At 62.4% G+C, this 13,711-nt stretch overlaps 1 protein-coding gene across 1 annotated transcript in view; it reads right to left on the bottom strand.

Annotated features, from left to right (window-relative positions):
• The window catches only part of CRACR2B (calcium release activated channel regulator 2B), a 75,700-nt gene that overhangs the window by 15,396 nt on the left and 46,593 nt on the right, over positions 1-13,711 (bottom strand). The window contains exons 3-4 of the mRNA XM_054172002.1: positions 8,665-8,919; positions 2,867-2,978 (exon numbers count right to left, since the gene is read on the bottom strand). Coding sequence (XP_054027977.1) covers positions 2,867-2,978; positions 8,665-8,919 — 367 coding nt within the window. The remainder of the gene's footprint in view (positions 1-2,866; positions 2,979-8,664; positions 8,920-13,711) is intronic.

Raw genomic sequence — 13,711 nt, 5'->3', positions numbered from 1 at the left:
GGCTGCCTGGGGAGCTGCCTGCAGAGCTGCCTGGGGAGCTGCCTGCAGGGCTGCCTGCAGAGCTGCCTGGGGAGCTGCCTGCGGAGCTGCCTGGGGAGCTGCCTGCAGAGCTGCCTGGGGAGCTGCCTGCAGAGCTGCCTGCAGAGCTGCCTGCAGAGCTGCCTGGGGAGATGCCTGCAGAGCTGCCTGGGGAGCTGCCTGGGGAGCTGCCTGCAGAGCTGCCTGGGGAGCTGCCTGCAGAGCTGCCTGGGGAGCTGCCTGCAGGGCTGCCTGGGGAGCTGCCTGGGGAGCTGCCTGGGGAGCTGCCTGCAGAGCTGCCTGGGGAGCTGCCTGCAGAGCTGCCTGGGGAGCTGCCTGGGGAGCTGCCTGGGGAGCTGCCTGGGGAGCTGCCTGCAGAGCTGCCTGGGGAGCTGCCTGCAGAGCTGCCTGGGGAGCTGCCTGCGGAGCTGCCTGGGGAGCTGCCTGCAGAGCTGCCTGGGGAGCTGCCTGCAGAGCTGCCTGCCGAGCTGCCTGCAGAGCTGCCTGGGGAGCTGCCTGCAGGGCTGCCTGGGGAGCTGCCTGGGGAGCTGCCTGCAGAGCTGCCTGGGGAGCTGCCTGGGGAGCTGCCTGCAGAGCTGCCTGGGGAGCTGCCTGGGGAGCTGCCTGCAGAGCTGCCTGCAGAGCTGCCTGGGGAGCTGCCAGGGGAGCTGCCTGCAGAGCTGCCTGGGGAGCTGCCTGCAGGGCTGCCTGGGGAGCTGCCTGCGGAGCTGCCTGGGGAGCTGCCTGGGGAGCTGCCTGCAGAGCTGCCTGCAGAGCTGCCTGGGGAGCTGCCTGCAGAGCTGCCTGCAGAGCTGCCTGGGAGCTGCCTGCAGAGCTGCCTGGGGAGCTGCCTGGGAGCTGCCTGGGGAGCTGCCTGGGGAGCTGCCTGCAGAGCTGCCTGCGGAGCTGCCTGCGGAGCTGCCTGGGAGCTGCCTGCAGAGCTGCCTGCAGAGCTGCCTGGAGCTGCCTGGGGAGCTGCCTCTAGGGCTGCCTGGGGAGCTGCCTGCAGAGCTGCCTGGGGAGCTGCCTGGGGAGCTGCCTGCAGAGCCTGCCTGCCAGAGCTGCCTGGGGAGCTGCCTGCAGAGCTGCCTGGGGAGCTGCCAGGGGAGCTGCCTGCAGAGCTGCCTGGGGAGCTGCCTGGGGAGCTGCCTGGGGAGCTGCCTGCAGAGCTGCCTGGGGAGCTGCCTGGGGAGCTGCCAGGGGAGCTGCCTGCAGAGCTGCCTGCAGAGCTGCCTGGGGAGCTGCCTGGGGAGCTGCCTGCAGAGCTGCCTGGGGAGCTGCCTGCAGGGCTGCCTGGGGAGCTGCCTGCGGAGCTGCCTGGGGAGCTGCCTGCAGAGCTGCCTGGGGAGCTGCCTGGGGAGCTGCCTGCAGAGCTGCCTGCAGAGCTGCCTGGGGAGCTGCCTGGGGAGCTGCCTGGGGAGCTGCCTGCAGAGCTGCCTGGGGAGCTGCCTGGGGAGCTGCCTGCAGAGCTGCCTGGGGAGCTGCCTGCAGGGCTGCCTGGGGAGCTGCCTGCAGAGCTGCCTGGGGAGCTGCCTGGGGAGCTGCCTGCAGAGCTGCCTGCAGGGCTGCCTGCAGGGCTGCCTGGGGAGCTGCCTGGGGAGCTGCCTGCAGGGCTGCCTGGGGAGCTGCCTGCAGAGCTGCCTGCAGAGCTGCCTGGGGAGCTGCCTGGGGAGCTGCCTGGGGAGCTGCCTGCAGGGCTGCCTGGGGAGCTGCCTGCAGAGCTGCCTGGGGAGCTGCCTAGGGAGCTGCCTGGGGAGCTGCCTGGGGAGCTGCCTGCAGGGCTGCCTGGGGAGCTGCCTGGGGAGCTGCCTGGGGAGCTGCCTGCAGGGCTGCCTGGGGAGCTGCCTGCAGAGCTGCCTGGGGAGCTGCCTAGGGAGCTGCCTGGGGAGCTGCCTGGGGAGCTGCCTGCAGGGCTGCCTGGGGAGCTGCCTGGGGAGCTGCCTGCAGGGCTGCCTGGGGAGCTGCCTGGGGAGCTGCCTGCAGGGCAGAGGAGCCAGACACAAAGAATGAGCATGAAGCAAAGAAAGGCAGGAGTGAGGGGCCTGGAATCAGAGAATCACAGATCAACAAGGCTGGGAAAGACCTCAGAGATCACCAAGGCCAAGCTGGCACCCAGCACCATCTGATCAACTCAACCATGGCTCCAAGTGCCTCATCCAGGCTCTTCCTGAACACCTCCAGGGATGGGGACTCCACCACCTCCCTGGGCAGCACATTCCCAGGGCCAGTCTCTCTGGCTGGGAAGAATTTCTTCCTCACCTCCACCCTAAACCTCCCCTGGCACAGCCTGAGACTGTGTCCTCTTGTTCTGGGGCTGGGTGCCTGGGAGCAGAGCCCAACCCCCACCTGGCTCCAACCTCCCTTCAGGGAGCTGTAGAGGGCAATGAGGTCTCCCCTGAGCCTCCTCTTCTGCAGGCTAAGCAACCCCAGCTCCCTCAGCCTCTCCTCACAGGGCTGTGCTCCAGACCCCTCCCCAGCCTTGTTGCCCTTCTCTGGACACCTTCAAGTCTCTCAATGTCCTTCTTAAGGAGCCCAGATCTGGCCACAGGACTCAAGCTGTGGCCTAAGCAGTGCTGAGCACAGGGCACAATGACCTCCCTGCCCCTGCTGAGCATTGCTCAGCTGCCCTCTGGGGCTGCTCTCCTGCAGGCTCTCAGCCCCAGGGCTCTCAGCCCTGGCTGCCCCCAGAGCTGCTCCAGGCCACTCCTTCTCCAGGGGCAGTCACTCAAGCAGGAGGCATTGGCCTGCAGAGCTGCTGCAGCTGCAGCAGGACCACTGCCCTTCCTTTCTGCCCAGCAGCATGCCTCAGGGGAGCTTCCTCCCTCCTCTGCCTCCTCACAGCCCTCACCCAGTCCCATGCTGAACTCCACAGGGGTCAGGAATCCATTGTTGTTCTGCTCCAAGCTGTCAAACACAGCCTCCAGCTGCTCAAGGCTCAGGGGCAGTTCACTCTGGAGCCTCTGCAAAGACAAAAGGACCAACAACATTAAGGCCTGGCTTAGGGCTGCCCTGGGACTGCCTCCTGGCCCTGCCACCCTCAGCATCACACAGCATGGCAGGGCCTGGAGGAGACCTCTGGAGCTCCCCCAGCCCAAGCCCCCTGCCAGGGCAGGGCACCCAGGGCAGGGCACCCAGGGCCACAGCCAGAGGGGGGTTGGAAGTCTCCACACCAGGAGGCTCCACAAGCTCTCTGGGCAGCCTGCCCCAGGCCTCTGCCACCCTTCAGTCACAGCAGTTCCTCCTCATGTTTAGGTGGAACTTCTTCTCCTTCAGCCTGTGCCTGTCCTGTCCCTGGGCACCACTGCACAAAGCCTGGCCCCAGCTTCCTGACCCCCACCCCTGCAGCACTGCTCAGCACTGCTGAGATCCCCCTCAGGCTGCTGCTCCCCACACCAGGCAGCCCCAGGGCTCTCAGCCCCTGCTCACCAGGGCGATGCCCTCAGCACCTCTGCAGCCTGCTGGCCAGGAGCAGACAGCCTGCAGTGCAGGCAGGAGGAGACACAAGCCCAGGGACAGCTGCACCACAGGCCAGCTCAACCCCCCCAGCAGGCAGGGAGCCTGGGGCTGGGCTGCTTGCTCTGCAGGGAGCTCAACCCTCTGCCTCCTGCACCCCAGGACCACTGTGGCCTCAGGTTCACTGCCTGCCCCCTCCAGCCCTGCCCAAAGGAGGCTGCCCCAGCAGGCACTGCCAGCCTGCTCCAACCATTGCTGTGCCCAGCAGAGCTCTCCAGGGGCACACCAGGACCATGCCAGCAGAGCTCTCCAGGGGCACACCAGGACCATGCCAGCAGAGCTCTCCTGGGGCACACCAGGACCATGCCAGCAGAGCTCTCCTGGGGCACACCAGGACCATGCCAGCAGAGCTCTCCTGGGGCACACCAGGACCATCCCAGAGGAGCTCTCCTAGGGCACACCAGGACCATGCCAGCAGAGCTCTCCTAGGGCACACCAGGACCATCAAGGGCACACCAGGACCATGCCAGCAGAGCTCTCCTGGGGCACACCAGGACCATCAAGGGCACACCAGGACCATGCCAGCAGAGCTCTCCTAGGGCACACCAGGACCATCCCAGAGGAGCTCTCCTGGGGCACACCAGGACCATGCCAGCAGAGCTCTCCTAGGGCACACCAGGACCATGCCAGCAGAGCTCTCCTGGGGCACACCAGGACCATCCCAGAGGAGCTCTCCTAGGGCACACCAGGACCATGCCAGCAGAGCTCTCCTGGGGCACACCAGGACCATCAAGGGCACACCAGGACCATGCCAGCAGAGCTCTCCAGGGGCACACCAGGACCATGCCAGCAGAGCTCTCCAGGGGCACACCAGGACCATCAAGGGCACACCAGGACCATGCCAGCAGAGCTCTCCTGGGGCACACCAGGACCATGCCAGCAGAGCTCTCCTGGGGCACACCAGGACCATCAAGGGCACACCAGGACCATGCCAGCAGAGCTCTCCTAGGGCACACCAGGACCTTGCCAGCAGAGCTCTCCTAGGGCACACCAGGACCATCCCAGAGGAGCTCTCCTGGGGCACACCAGGACCATGCCAGCAGAGCTCTCCTGGGGCACACCAGGACCATGCCAGCAGAGCTCTCCAGGGGCACACCAGGACCATGCCAGCAGAGCTCTCCTGGGGCACACCAGGACCATCAAGGGCACACCAGGACCATGCCAGCAGAGCTCTCCTAGGGCACACCAGGACCATGCCAGCAGAGCTCTCCTAGGGCACACCAGGACCATCCCAGAGGAGCTCTCCTAGGGCACACCAGGACCATGCCAGCAGAGCTCTCCTGGGGCACACCAGGACCATCAAGGGCACACCAGGACCATGCCAGCAGAGCTCTCCTAGGGCACACCAGGACCATGCCAGCAGAGCTCTCCTGGGGCACACCAGGACCATGCCAGCAGAGCTCTCCAGGGGCACACCAGGACCATCAAGGGCACACCAGGACCATGCCAGCAGAGCTCTCCTGGGGCACACCAGGACCATGCCAGCAGAGCTCTCCTGGGGCACACCAGGACCATCAAGGGCACACCAGGACCATGCCAGCAGAGCTCTCCTGGGGCACACCAGGACCATGCCAGCAGAGCTCTCCTGGGGCACACCAGGACCATCCCAGAGGAGCTCTCCTAGGGCACACCAGGACCATGCCAGCAGAGCTCTCCTGGGGCACACCAGGACCATCAAGGGCACACCAGGACCATGCCAGCAGAGCTCTCCTAGGGCACACCAGGACCATCCCAGAGGAGCTCTCCTGGGGCACACCAGGACCATGCCAGCAGAGCTCTCCTAGGGCACACCAGGACCATGCCAGCAGAGCTCTCCTGGGGCACACCAGGACCATGCCAGCAGAGCTCTCCTGGGGCACACCAGGACCATGCCAGCAGAGCTCTCCTGGGGCACACCAGGACCATGCCAGCAGAGCTCTCCAGGGGCACACCAGGACCATCAAGGGCACACCAGGACCATGCCAGCAGAGCTCTCCTAGGGCACACCAGGACCGTGCCAGCAGAGCTCTCCTAGGGCACACCAGGACCATGCCAGCAGAGCTCTCCTAGGGCACACCAGGACCATGCCAGCAGAGCTCTCCAGGGGCACACCAGGACCATGCCAGCAGAGCTCTCCTGGGGCACACCAGGACCATCAAGGGCACACCAGGACCATCCCAGAGGAGCTCTCCTGGGGCACACCAGGACCATGCCAGCAGAGCTCTCCTAGGGCACACCAGGACCATGCCAGCAGAGCTTTCCTAGGGCACACCAGGACCATGCCAGCAGAGCTCTCCAGGGGCACACCAGGACCATCCCAGAGGAGCTCTCCTGGGGCACACCAGGACCATCAAGGGCACACCAGGACCATGCCAGCAGAGCTCTCCTAGGGCACACCAGGACCATCCCAGAGGAGCTCTCCTAGGGCACATCAGGACCATGCCAGCAGAGCTCTCCTGGGGCACACCAGGACCATGCCAGCAGAGCTCTCCTAGGGCACACCAGTACCATGCCAGCAGAGCTCTCCAAGGGCACATCAGGGATCTGCTCCATTTCTGTCCCTGGAGGGGGGAAACAGACCTGTGGACCCCTGGACTCAGTTCCCAGCTCCTGAGGACATCTTGAAGCCCATGGGCAAGATGTTCAGTCAGAGCATTCACCTGCTCCCATCATCTCCTGCCTGTTGGCACCATCTCACCCCTGCCACCACTGAGGCACGGAGCAGAGGTTTCTCTTCACAGCCCCTGGGGGGAAGGGGCACCCAAAGAAGCTTCCAAATCACCTGAGGTGTAGGCTGAAGCCTCCTGAGGGTCCATGGAGCTGCCCAGAAAAGCTTAGCAAGTTATCTGCTGATGGAGCTCCACCAAGTGAGGCCCCACACAGCCCAAGCCAAAGGCAGTCAGTAGAGCAGCAGGGCCCAGCCCAGTGCTCATTGTAGAGGAGGCAGAGATGGGAGAGGAGAAAGCAGCCCAGGGTGAGCTGGCTGAGAAGCAAAAGGCACTGAGAGCTCCAGAGGTGCTGTCCCCAAAGGCTGTCCTCAGCAGAGAGCAGCACTCCAGAGCTGAGCTATTCCAGAGGAGGCTGGAGAGGGCTCTGGGCAGCCTGCTCCAGTGGGGGATGTCCCTGCTGGGTACAGAGGGGCTGGGCTGGATGAGCTCTGGAGCTCCCTTCCAGCCCAGAGCATTCTGTGATCCAGGGGCTGGGCTGGGTGAGCTCTGGAGGTGCCTCCAGCCCTGAGCATTCTGTGATCCAGGGGCTGGGCTGGATGAGCTCTGGAGGTGTCTCCAGCCCAGAGCATTCTGTGATCCAGGGGCTGGGCTGGGTGAGCTCTGGAGCTCCTTTCCAACCCAGAGCATTCTGTGATCCAGGGGCTGGGCTGGATGAGCTCTGGAGCTCCCTTCCAGCCCAGAGCATTCTGTGATCCAGGGGCTGGGCTGGGTGAGCTCTGGAGGTGTCTCCAGCCCAGAGCATTCTGTGATCCAGGGGCTGGGCTGGGTGAGCTCTGGAGGTGTCTCCAGCCCAGAGCATTCTGTGATCCAGGGGCTGGGCTGGGTGAGCTCTGGAGGTGTCTCCAACCCAGAGCATTCTGTGATCCAGGGGCTGGGCTGGGTGAGCTCTGGAGGTGTCTCCAACCCAGAGCATTCTGTGATCCAGGGGCTGGGCTGGATGAGCTCTGGAGGTGTCTCCAGCCCAGAGCATTCTGTGATCCAGGGGCTGGGCTGGGTGAGCTCTGGAGCTCCCTTCCAGCCCAGAGCATTCTGTGATCCAGGGGCTGGGCTGGATGAGCTCTGGAGGTGTCTCCAGCCCAGAGCATTCTGTGATCCAGGGGCTGGGCTGGGTGAGCTCTGGAGGTGTCTCCAGCCCAGAGCATTCTGTGATCCAGGGGCTGGGCTGGGTGAGCTCTGGAGCTCCCTTCCAGCCCAGAGCATTCTGTGATCCAGGGGCTGGGCTGGGTGAGCTTTGGAGCTCCCTTCCAGCCCAGAGCATTCTGTGATCCAGGGGCTGGGCTGGGTGAGCTTTGGAGCTCCCTTCCAGCCCAGAGCATTCTGTGATCCAGGGGCTGGGCTGGGTGAGCTCTGGAGCTCCCTTCCAGCCCAGAGCATTCTGTGATCCAGGGGCTGGGCTGGGTGAGCTCTGGAGCTCCCTTCCAGCCCAGAGCACTCTCTGATTCTAAGCTCAAGCCTAAAGTGAGGTTTTGAGGTCAGGCTTTAGCCAGGACTGAGGCCAAGCCACTGCACAGCTTGGTTCAGAGGCTGCTGGAGCTCTTGTGTGTTGGCTGTGTGCTTTGGGGGTTTCCACCTGAATCCAGGCATTCCCCCCCCATATTTCCCATCCATCAGAGGGAGGTTCTCCTCCCCCTCTGTTCTGCCCTGTTAAGGCCACATTTGGAGTATGGTGACCAGTGCTGGGCTCCCCAGTTCAAGGGGGATAGGGAACTGCTGGAGAGAGCCCAGGGCAGGCTGTGAGGATGCTGCAGGGCCTGGAGCAGCTGTGTGAGGAGGGAAGGCTGAGAGCCCTGGGGCTGAGAGCCTGCAGAGGAGAAGGCTGAGAGGGAGCTGAGCAATGTCTGTAGATACCTGAGGGGTGGGGGGCAGGAAGGGGCCAGGCTCTGCTCAGTGGGGCCCAGGGACAGGACAGGAGGCAGTGGACACAAAGTGGAGCCCAGGAGGTTGGATCTGAGCAGGAGGAGAAAGTTGTTTGGTGTGAGGGTGCTGAGCCCTGTCCCAGGCTGCCCAGAGAGGCTGTGGAGTCTCCTGGTGTGGAGAGCTTCCAACCCCCCCTGGCTGTGTTGCTGTGAGCCCTGCCCTGGGTGCCCTGCTCTGGCAGGGGGCTTGGCCTGGATGGTCTCTGGAGGTCCCTTCCAGCCCCCTGCCCCTCTGTGCCTCCATGATCCATTCCATGCTTAGTGCCTGCAGGAGCTGCTGCAGCTTGTGTTCCTCAGGCATTCCTCAGACCCAAGGGCTTGCAAACCCCTTTGCCCCAGGGACCCCCTGCAGTCCAAGGCCCTTCTCCTGGGTCTGTCAGCTCCTGGCAGTGAGCTGGGGCAGAGCTGGGCCCCCAGAAACCCGAATGAGGCAGAGCCCACAGCCCCAGCTGCCAGCATCCCCGGCTGTGCAGCTCCTCCCAGGCAAAGGCAAGGACCTGTCCCCTCACCTGCATGTCCACCTTGGTGATAAAGCCCTTCTCATCCTTGTCACACAGCTGGAAGAGCTCCCTTGCCTTCTTCAGCATCTCCACCTGCACATCTTCCAGGCTGCTCCCTTGGCTGGGAGGAGCAGCAGCAGGAGCCTCCCCATGCTCCTCATCCCCTTCCTCTTCTTCCTCCCAGGGGACATACCCCAAGAGCACTCCCCTCTGCTTCTCCATCTTCTCAAAGGCCTTCCCCCAGGCCAGTGGCAAGAGGCAGAGCTGCAGGGGGAGGAAAGAGAGAAGGCCCAGTCAGACAGGATCCCCCACTTCCACCCCACACCCCATCCACTCCCAAGCCTTCTTTGAACGAGGGGAGACCTCCTGGCTCCCTACAGCTCCCTGCAAGGAGGCTGCAGCCAGCTGGGGGTTGGCCTCTCTCCCCCCCCAGGAACAACAGAGAAAGAGGAAATGGCCTCAGGTTGCACCAGGGCAGCTTTAGGTCAGACAGGAGGAACAGTTCCTTCCCCACAAGAGCTGTCAAGCCCTGGCCCAGGCTGCCCAGGCAGATGCTGCAGTCCCCAGCCCCAGAGGGGTGTCAGAGCCCTGCAGATGTGGTGCTGAGGGCCATGCTTCAGTGCTGGGCTGACAGCTGGACTTGGAGGACCTGGAAGGTCTCTTCCAATCACAACACTGCTGTGAGCTGCATGAGGTCACCTTGAAAGGTCCCTTCCAGCCCAAACTCTTCCCTGAGGCCGAGGAGGGAGTCTGTGTCACCCCACAGGGCTCCATGCTGCACTCACCAGGGGGGCAACCAACCTCCCAGCCCTGACCCTCCACACTGTGATTGCCCTTTCCCTCACCACATCCACCCAAGAGGATGACACCAGCTTGGTGCCATGGGTTAGCTGATTAGGTGCTGCTGGATTGGTTGATAGGTTGGGCTTGGTGATCTTGAAGGTCTCTTCCAACCTGGTCTATTCTATTCTATTCTATTCTATTCTATTCTATTCTATTCTATTCTATTCTATTCTATTCTATTCTATTCTATTCTATTCTATTCTATTCTATTCCATTCCATTCCATTCCATTCCATTCCATTCCATTCCATTCCTGAAGGGACTCTGGCCAAGGGCTGGGAGTGCCAGGCTGAGGGACAATGGCTTTGAGCTGGGAGAGAGGAGATGGAGAGTGGAGAGGAGGAAGAAATGGTTGAGAGTGAGGCTGGGGAGACTCTGGCACAGGCTGCCCAGGGAGGCTGTGGCTGCCTCCTGCCTGGAGGTGTTCAGGGCCAGGCTGGATGAGGCCCTGAGCAGCCTGTGCTGGGGGGAGGTGTCCCTGCCCCTGGCAGGGGCTTGGAGCTGGCTGAGCTTTGAGGTCCCATCCAACCCAACCCATTCCCTGGCTCCCAGGCCCTGCACTCAGCAAGGAAGCTCTCTCCCCACCTCTCCCCTGCAGGCTCAGACCCACAGGGCAGGCAGAGTGAGAGCCAGGTGCCAAGGGAAGGGTTCAGAGGGGACAGGAGGATGGGGAGCAGGGTGGCAGTGCCACATGAGCTGAGAGGGGACAGCTCCAGCCCTCCCACAGCTCCCTGCATGCCCTCACCAGGCTGCTCCTCTCTTCCCTTGCTTCCTCTGCTCTTCCACCTCCTGTGGCTTTCCTGCACCCCCCTTGAACGCCAAACCAGCACCACAGCCTCAGCACTGTCAGCCCCTGGCTGGGACAGCAGCTCTCTGAGCTGGGTTAGGAACTGGCTGGAGGCTGAGCCCAGAGAGTGGTGGTGAATGGTGCCACAGCCAGCTGGCAGCCAGGCACCAGTGGTGTGCCCCAGGGAGCAGTGCTGGGCCCCAGCCTCTTTAACATCTTCATTGATGATCTGGAGGAGGGCACTGAGTCCATCAGCAGCAAGTTTGCAGGTGACAGCAAGCTGGGGGCAGATGTTGGTCAGTTAGAGGGCAGAAGGGCTCTGCAGAGGGACCTTGCCAGGCTGGGCAGATGGGCAGAGGCCAAGGGCAGGAGATTGAACACAGCCAAGTGCCAGGGGCTGCACATTGGCCACAGCAACCCCAGGCAGTGCTACAGGCTGGGGGCAGAGTGGCTGAGAGCTGCCAGGCAGAGAGGGACCTGGGGGTGCTGGGTGATGGTAGGCTGAACATGAGCCTGCAGTGTGCCCAGGGGGCCAAGAAGGCCAATGGCATCCTGGCCTGCATCAGGAACAGTGTGGCCAGCAGGAGCAGGGAGGTCATTGTGCCCTGTGCTCAGCACTGCTGAGGCCACACCTTGAGTCCTGTGTCCAGTTCTGGGCCCCTCAGGTTAGGAAGGACATTGAGACTTGAAGGTGCTATTCTATTCTATTCCATTCTACTCTATTCCATTCTATGCTAGCCCTTCCCCACCCAGGTCTCCCTGCTGCCATTCCACCTCAGGCACTTTCTTCTTAATGCTTCCCACCCCCTTCCATGCCCTTACAGCACTAACAGAGGGCAGACAATTCCTGCCCTGGCAAAATCCTAACCCCCTGAGCCCTCCTTTCCATCCCACCCTTGCCTTCCAGCCTCTGTTCTGGGAGCTCACAGGCTGCCAAAAGCCATTCCAGCCTGAAAGGTTCACCTTTATCAGGAGGAAACCACACAGCTCAAAGAGGGCTCAGAGGCCAAAGAAAACAATTCCCACTCCTGCCAGGCACCTAAAGCAAAGAGGCTGGGAAGGAGAGCAGCCTGGGGGGCACAGCCCTGCCTGCAAGGTTTCACACACACAGTCACCAAGGGTGGAAGAGACCTCAAAGCTCATCCAGTCCAAACTGTCACCACAGACCTCATGACCAGACCATGGCTCCAAGTGCCACATCCAATCCCCTCTGGAACACCTCCAGGGATGGGGACTCCACCACCTCCCTGGGCAGCACATCCCAATGGCTAACAACTCTCTCTGGGAAGAACTTTCTCCTCATCTCCAGCCTAAACCTCCCCTGGCACAGCTGGAGACTGTGTCCTCTTGTTCTGGTGCTGGCTGCCTGGGAGAAGAGCCCAACCCCCACCTGGCTCCAACCTCCCTTCAGGGAGTTGGAGAGAGCAATGAGGTCTCCCCTGAGCCTCCTCTTCTGCAGGCTAAGCAACCCCAGCTCCCTCAGCCTCTCCTCACAGGGCTGTGCCCCAGACCCCTCCCCAGCCTTGTTGCCCTTCTCTGGACACCTTCAAGTCTCTCAATGTCCTTCTGAAACTGAGGAGTCCAGAACTGGACACAGGACTCAAGCTGTGGCCTAACCAGTCCCAGAATGGGCTGGGCTGGAAGGGAGCTCAAAGCTCAGCCAGCTCCAGCCCCTGCCATGGGCAGGGACACCTCCCACCAGCACAGGCTGCTCAGGGCCTCATCCAGCCTGGTCCTGAACACCTCCAGGCAGGAGGCAGCCACAGCCTCCCTGGGCAGCCTGTGCCAGAGTCTCCCCAGCCTCACTCTCAACCATTTCTTCCTCCTCTCCACTCTCAATCTCCTCTCTCCCAGCTCAAAGCCATTGTCCCTCAGCCTGGCACTCCCAGCCCTTGGCCAGAGTCCCTCCCCAGCTCTCCTGGAGCCCTTCAGGCACTGCAAGGCTCTAATCTCAATCTCCCACCCCACCACCCCTCCAGCACTCCCTGGAGGTGTTCAAGAGGGGATTGGATGTGGCACTTGGAGCCATGGTCTGGTCATGAGGTCTGTGGTGACAGCTTGGACTCAATGATCCTTGGGGTCTCTTCCAACCTTGGTGATCCTGTGGTGGAAGAGCCTGCAGCCAGCCTCCTCCAGCAGCACCACCACATCCTTTCAGCCTCCTTGCACTGATTGCTTCAAAGCTCTCCTCTGCAGGTTCCCTCTTCTGCATGGCAGGGCAGGAGTGAGCTGTGCAAGCAGGCTGAGAGGAGATGGAAACAGAGCTGGACAAAGGGAGCTGGAGGGGTGGTTGGGCTGCTGGGTTTTTAACCTCCAAGAAAGCAGCAGCCAGGTGCAGAGGCTGTGATCACAGCTGAGTTCACCCTGTTTGCACTGGGAGCACAGTGGGAGGACAGAGAAGGTGCTGGCCAGGGCAGAATGCCACATGCAGAAGCTCTGTGAGGCTGCCACAAAAGCAGAAGGCAATTGTGCCCCAGTCTGGCTGGCTCCAGTGATTGCTGCTGGCTGGGGAGCCAGAGGGTGGTTCTGCTTCAGAGAACTGTGTCCAGTCCTGGGCTCCTCAGGTTAGGAAGGAGGTTGAGCTGCTGGAAGGTGTCCAGAGAAGGGCAACAAGGCTGGGGAGGGGTCTGGAGCACAGCCCTGTGAGGAGAGGCTGAGGGAGCTGGGGTTGCTTAGCCTGCAGAAGAGGAGGCTCAGGGGAGACCTCATTGCTCTCTGCAACTCCCTGAAGGGAGGTTGGAGCCAGGTGGGGGTTGGGCTCTTCTCCCAGGCACCCAGCAGCAGAACAAGAGGACACAGTCTCAAGCTGTGCCAGGGGAGGTTTAGGCTGGAGGTGAGGAGAAAGTTCTTCCCAGAGAGAGTTGTTAGCCATTGGGATGTGCTGCCCAGGGAGGTGGTGGAGTCCCCATCCCTGGAGGTGTTCCAGAGGGGACTGGATGTGGCACTTGGTGCCATGGTCTGGTCATGAGGTCTGTGGTGACAGCTTGGACTGGATGATCCTGGAGGTCTCTTCCAACCTTGGTGATGCTGTGAGACTGTGATACCACCTGGTGTTCAAAATCAAGAGGCTGTGGTGCCTGGGGACATGGTGCAGTGGCCATGGTGGTGCTGGGTAGATAGAAGGTTGGACTTGGTGATCCTGGAGGTCTTTTCCAACCTTAATGGTTCTGTGAATCACAGCCTGAGGGAAAGCCTTCAAGAACTGTGGGTCCCACCAGATGTGTGCTGCAGCCCAGCAAGGGAACATTCACCTGCCCCTGCAAGAAACAGCTCCCAGAGCCTGGAAAGCAACCATGGAGCCCCTCAGAGAGAGCAGAGGGCAGGAGCTGGGCTGCTGGCAGCACAGCCAACCCCAGCTCTTGGCTTCCTGCTCAGAGCTTAACTCAGCCCAGGCCTTGTGTGCACATTTTGACCTCCTGGGGCACGA

This window comes from Dryobates pubescens, chromosome 22 (assembly GCF_014839835.1).
Source record: "Dryobates pubescens isolate bDryPub1 chromosome 22, bDryPub1.pri, whole genome shotgun sequence".
In the NCBI taxonomy this organism is placed as follows: Eukaryota; Metazoa; Chordata; class Aves; order Piciformes; family Picidae; genus Dryobates; species Dryobates pubescens.
This window is presented reverse-complemented; position numbering and strand designations above follow the sequence as displayed.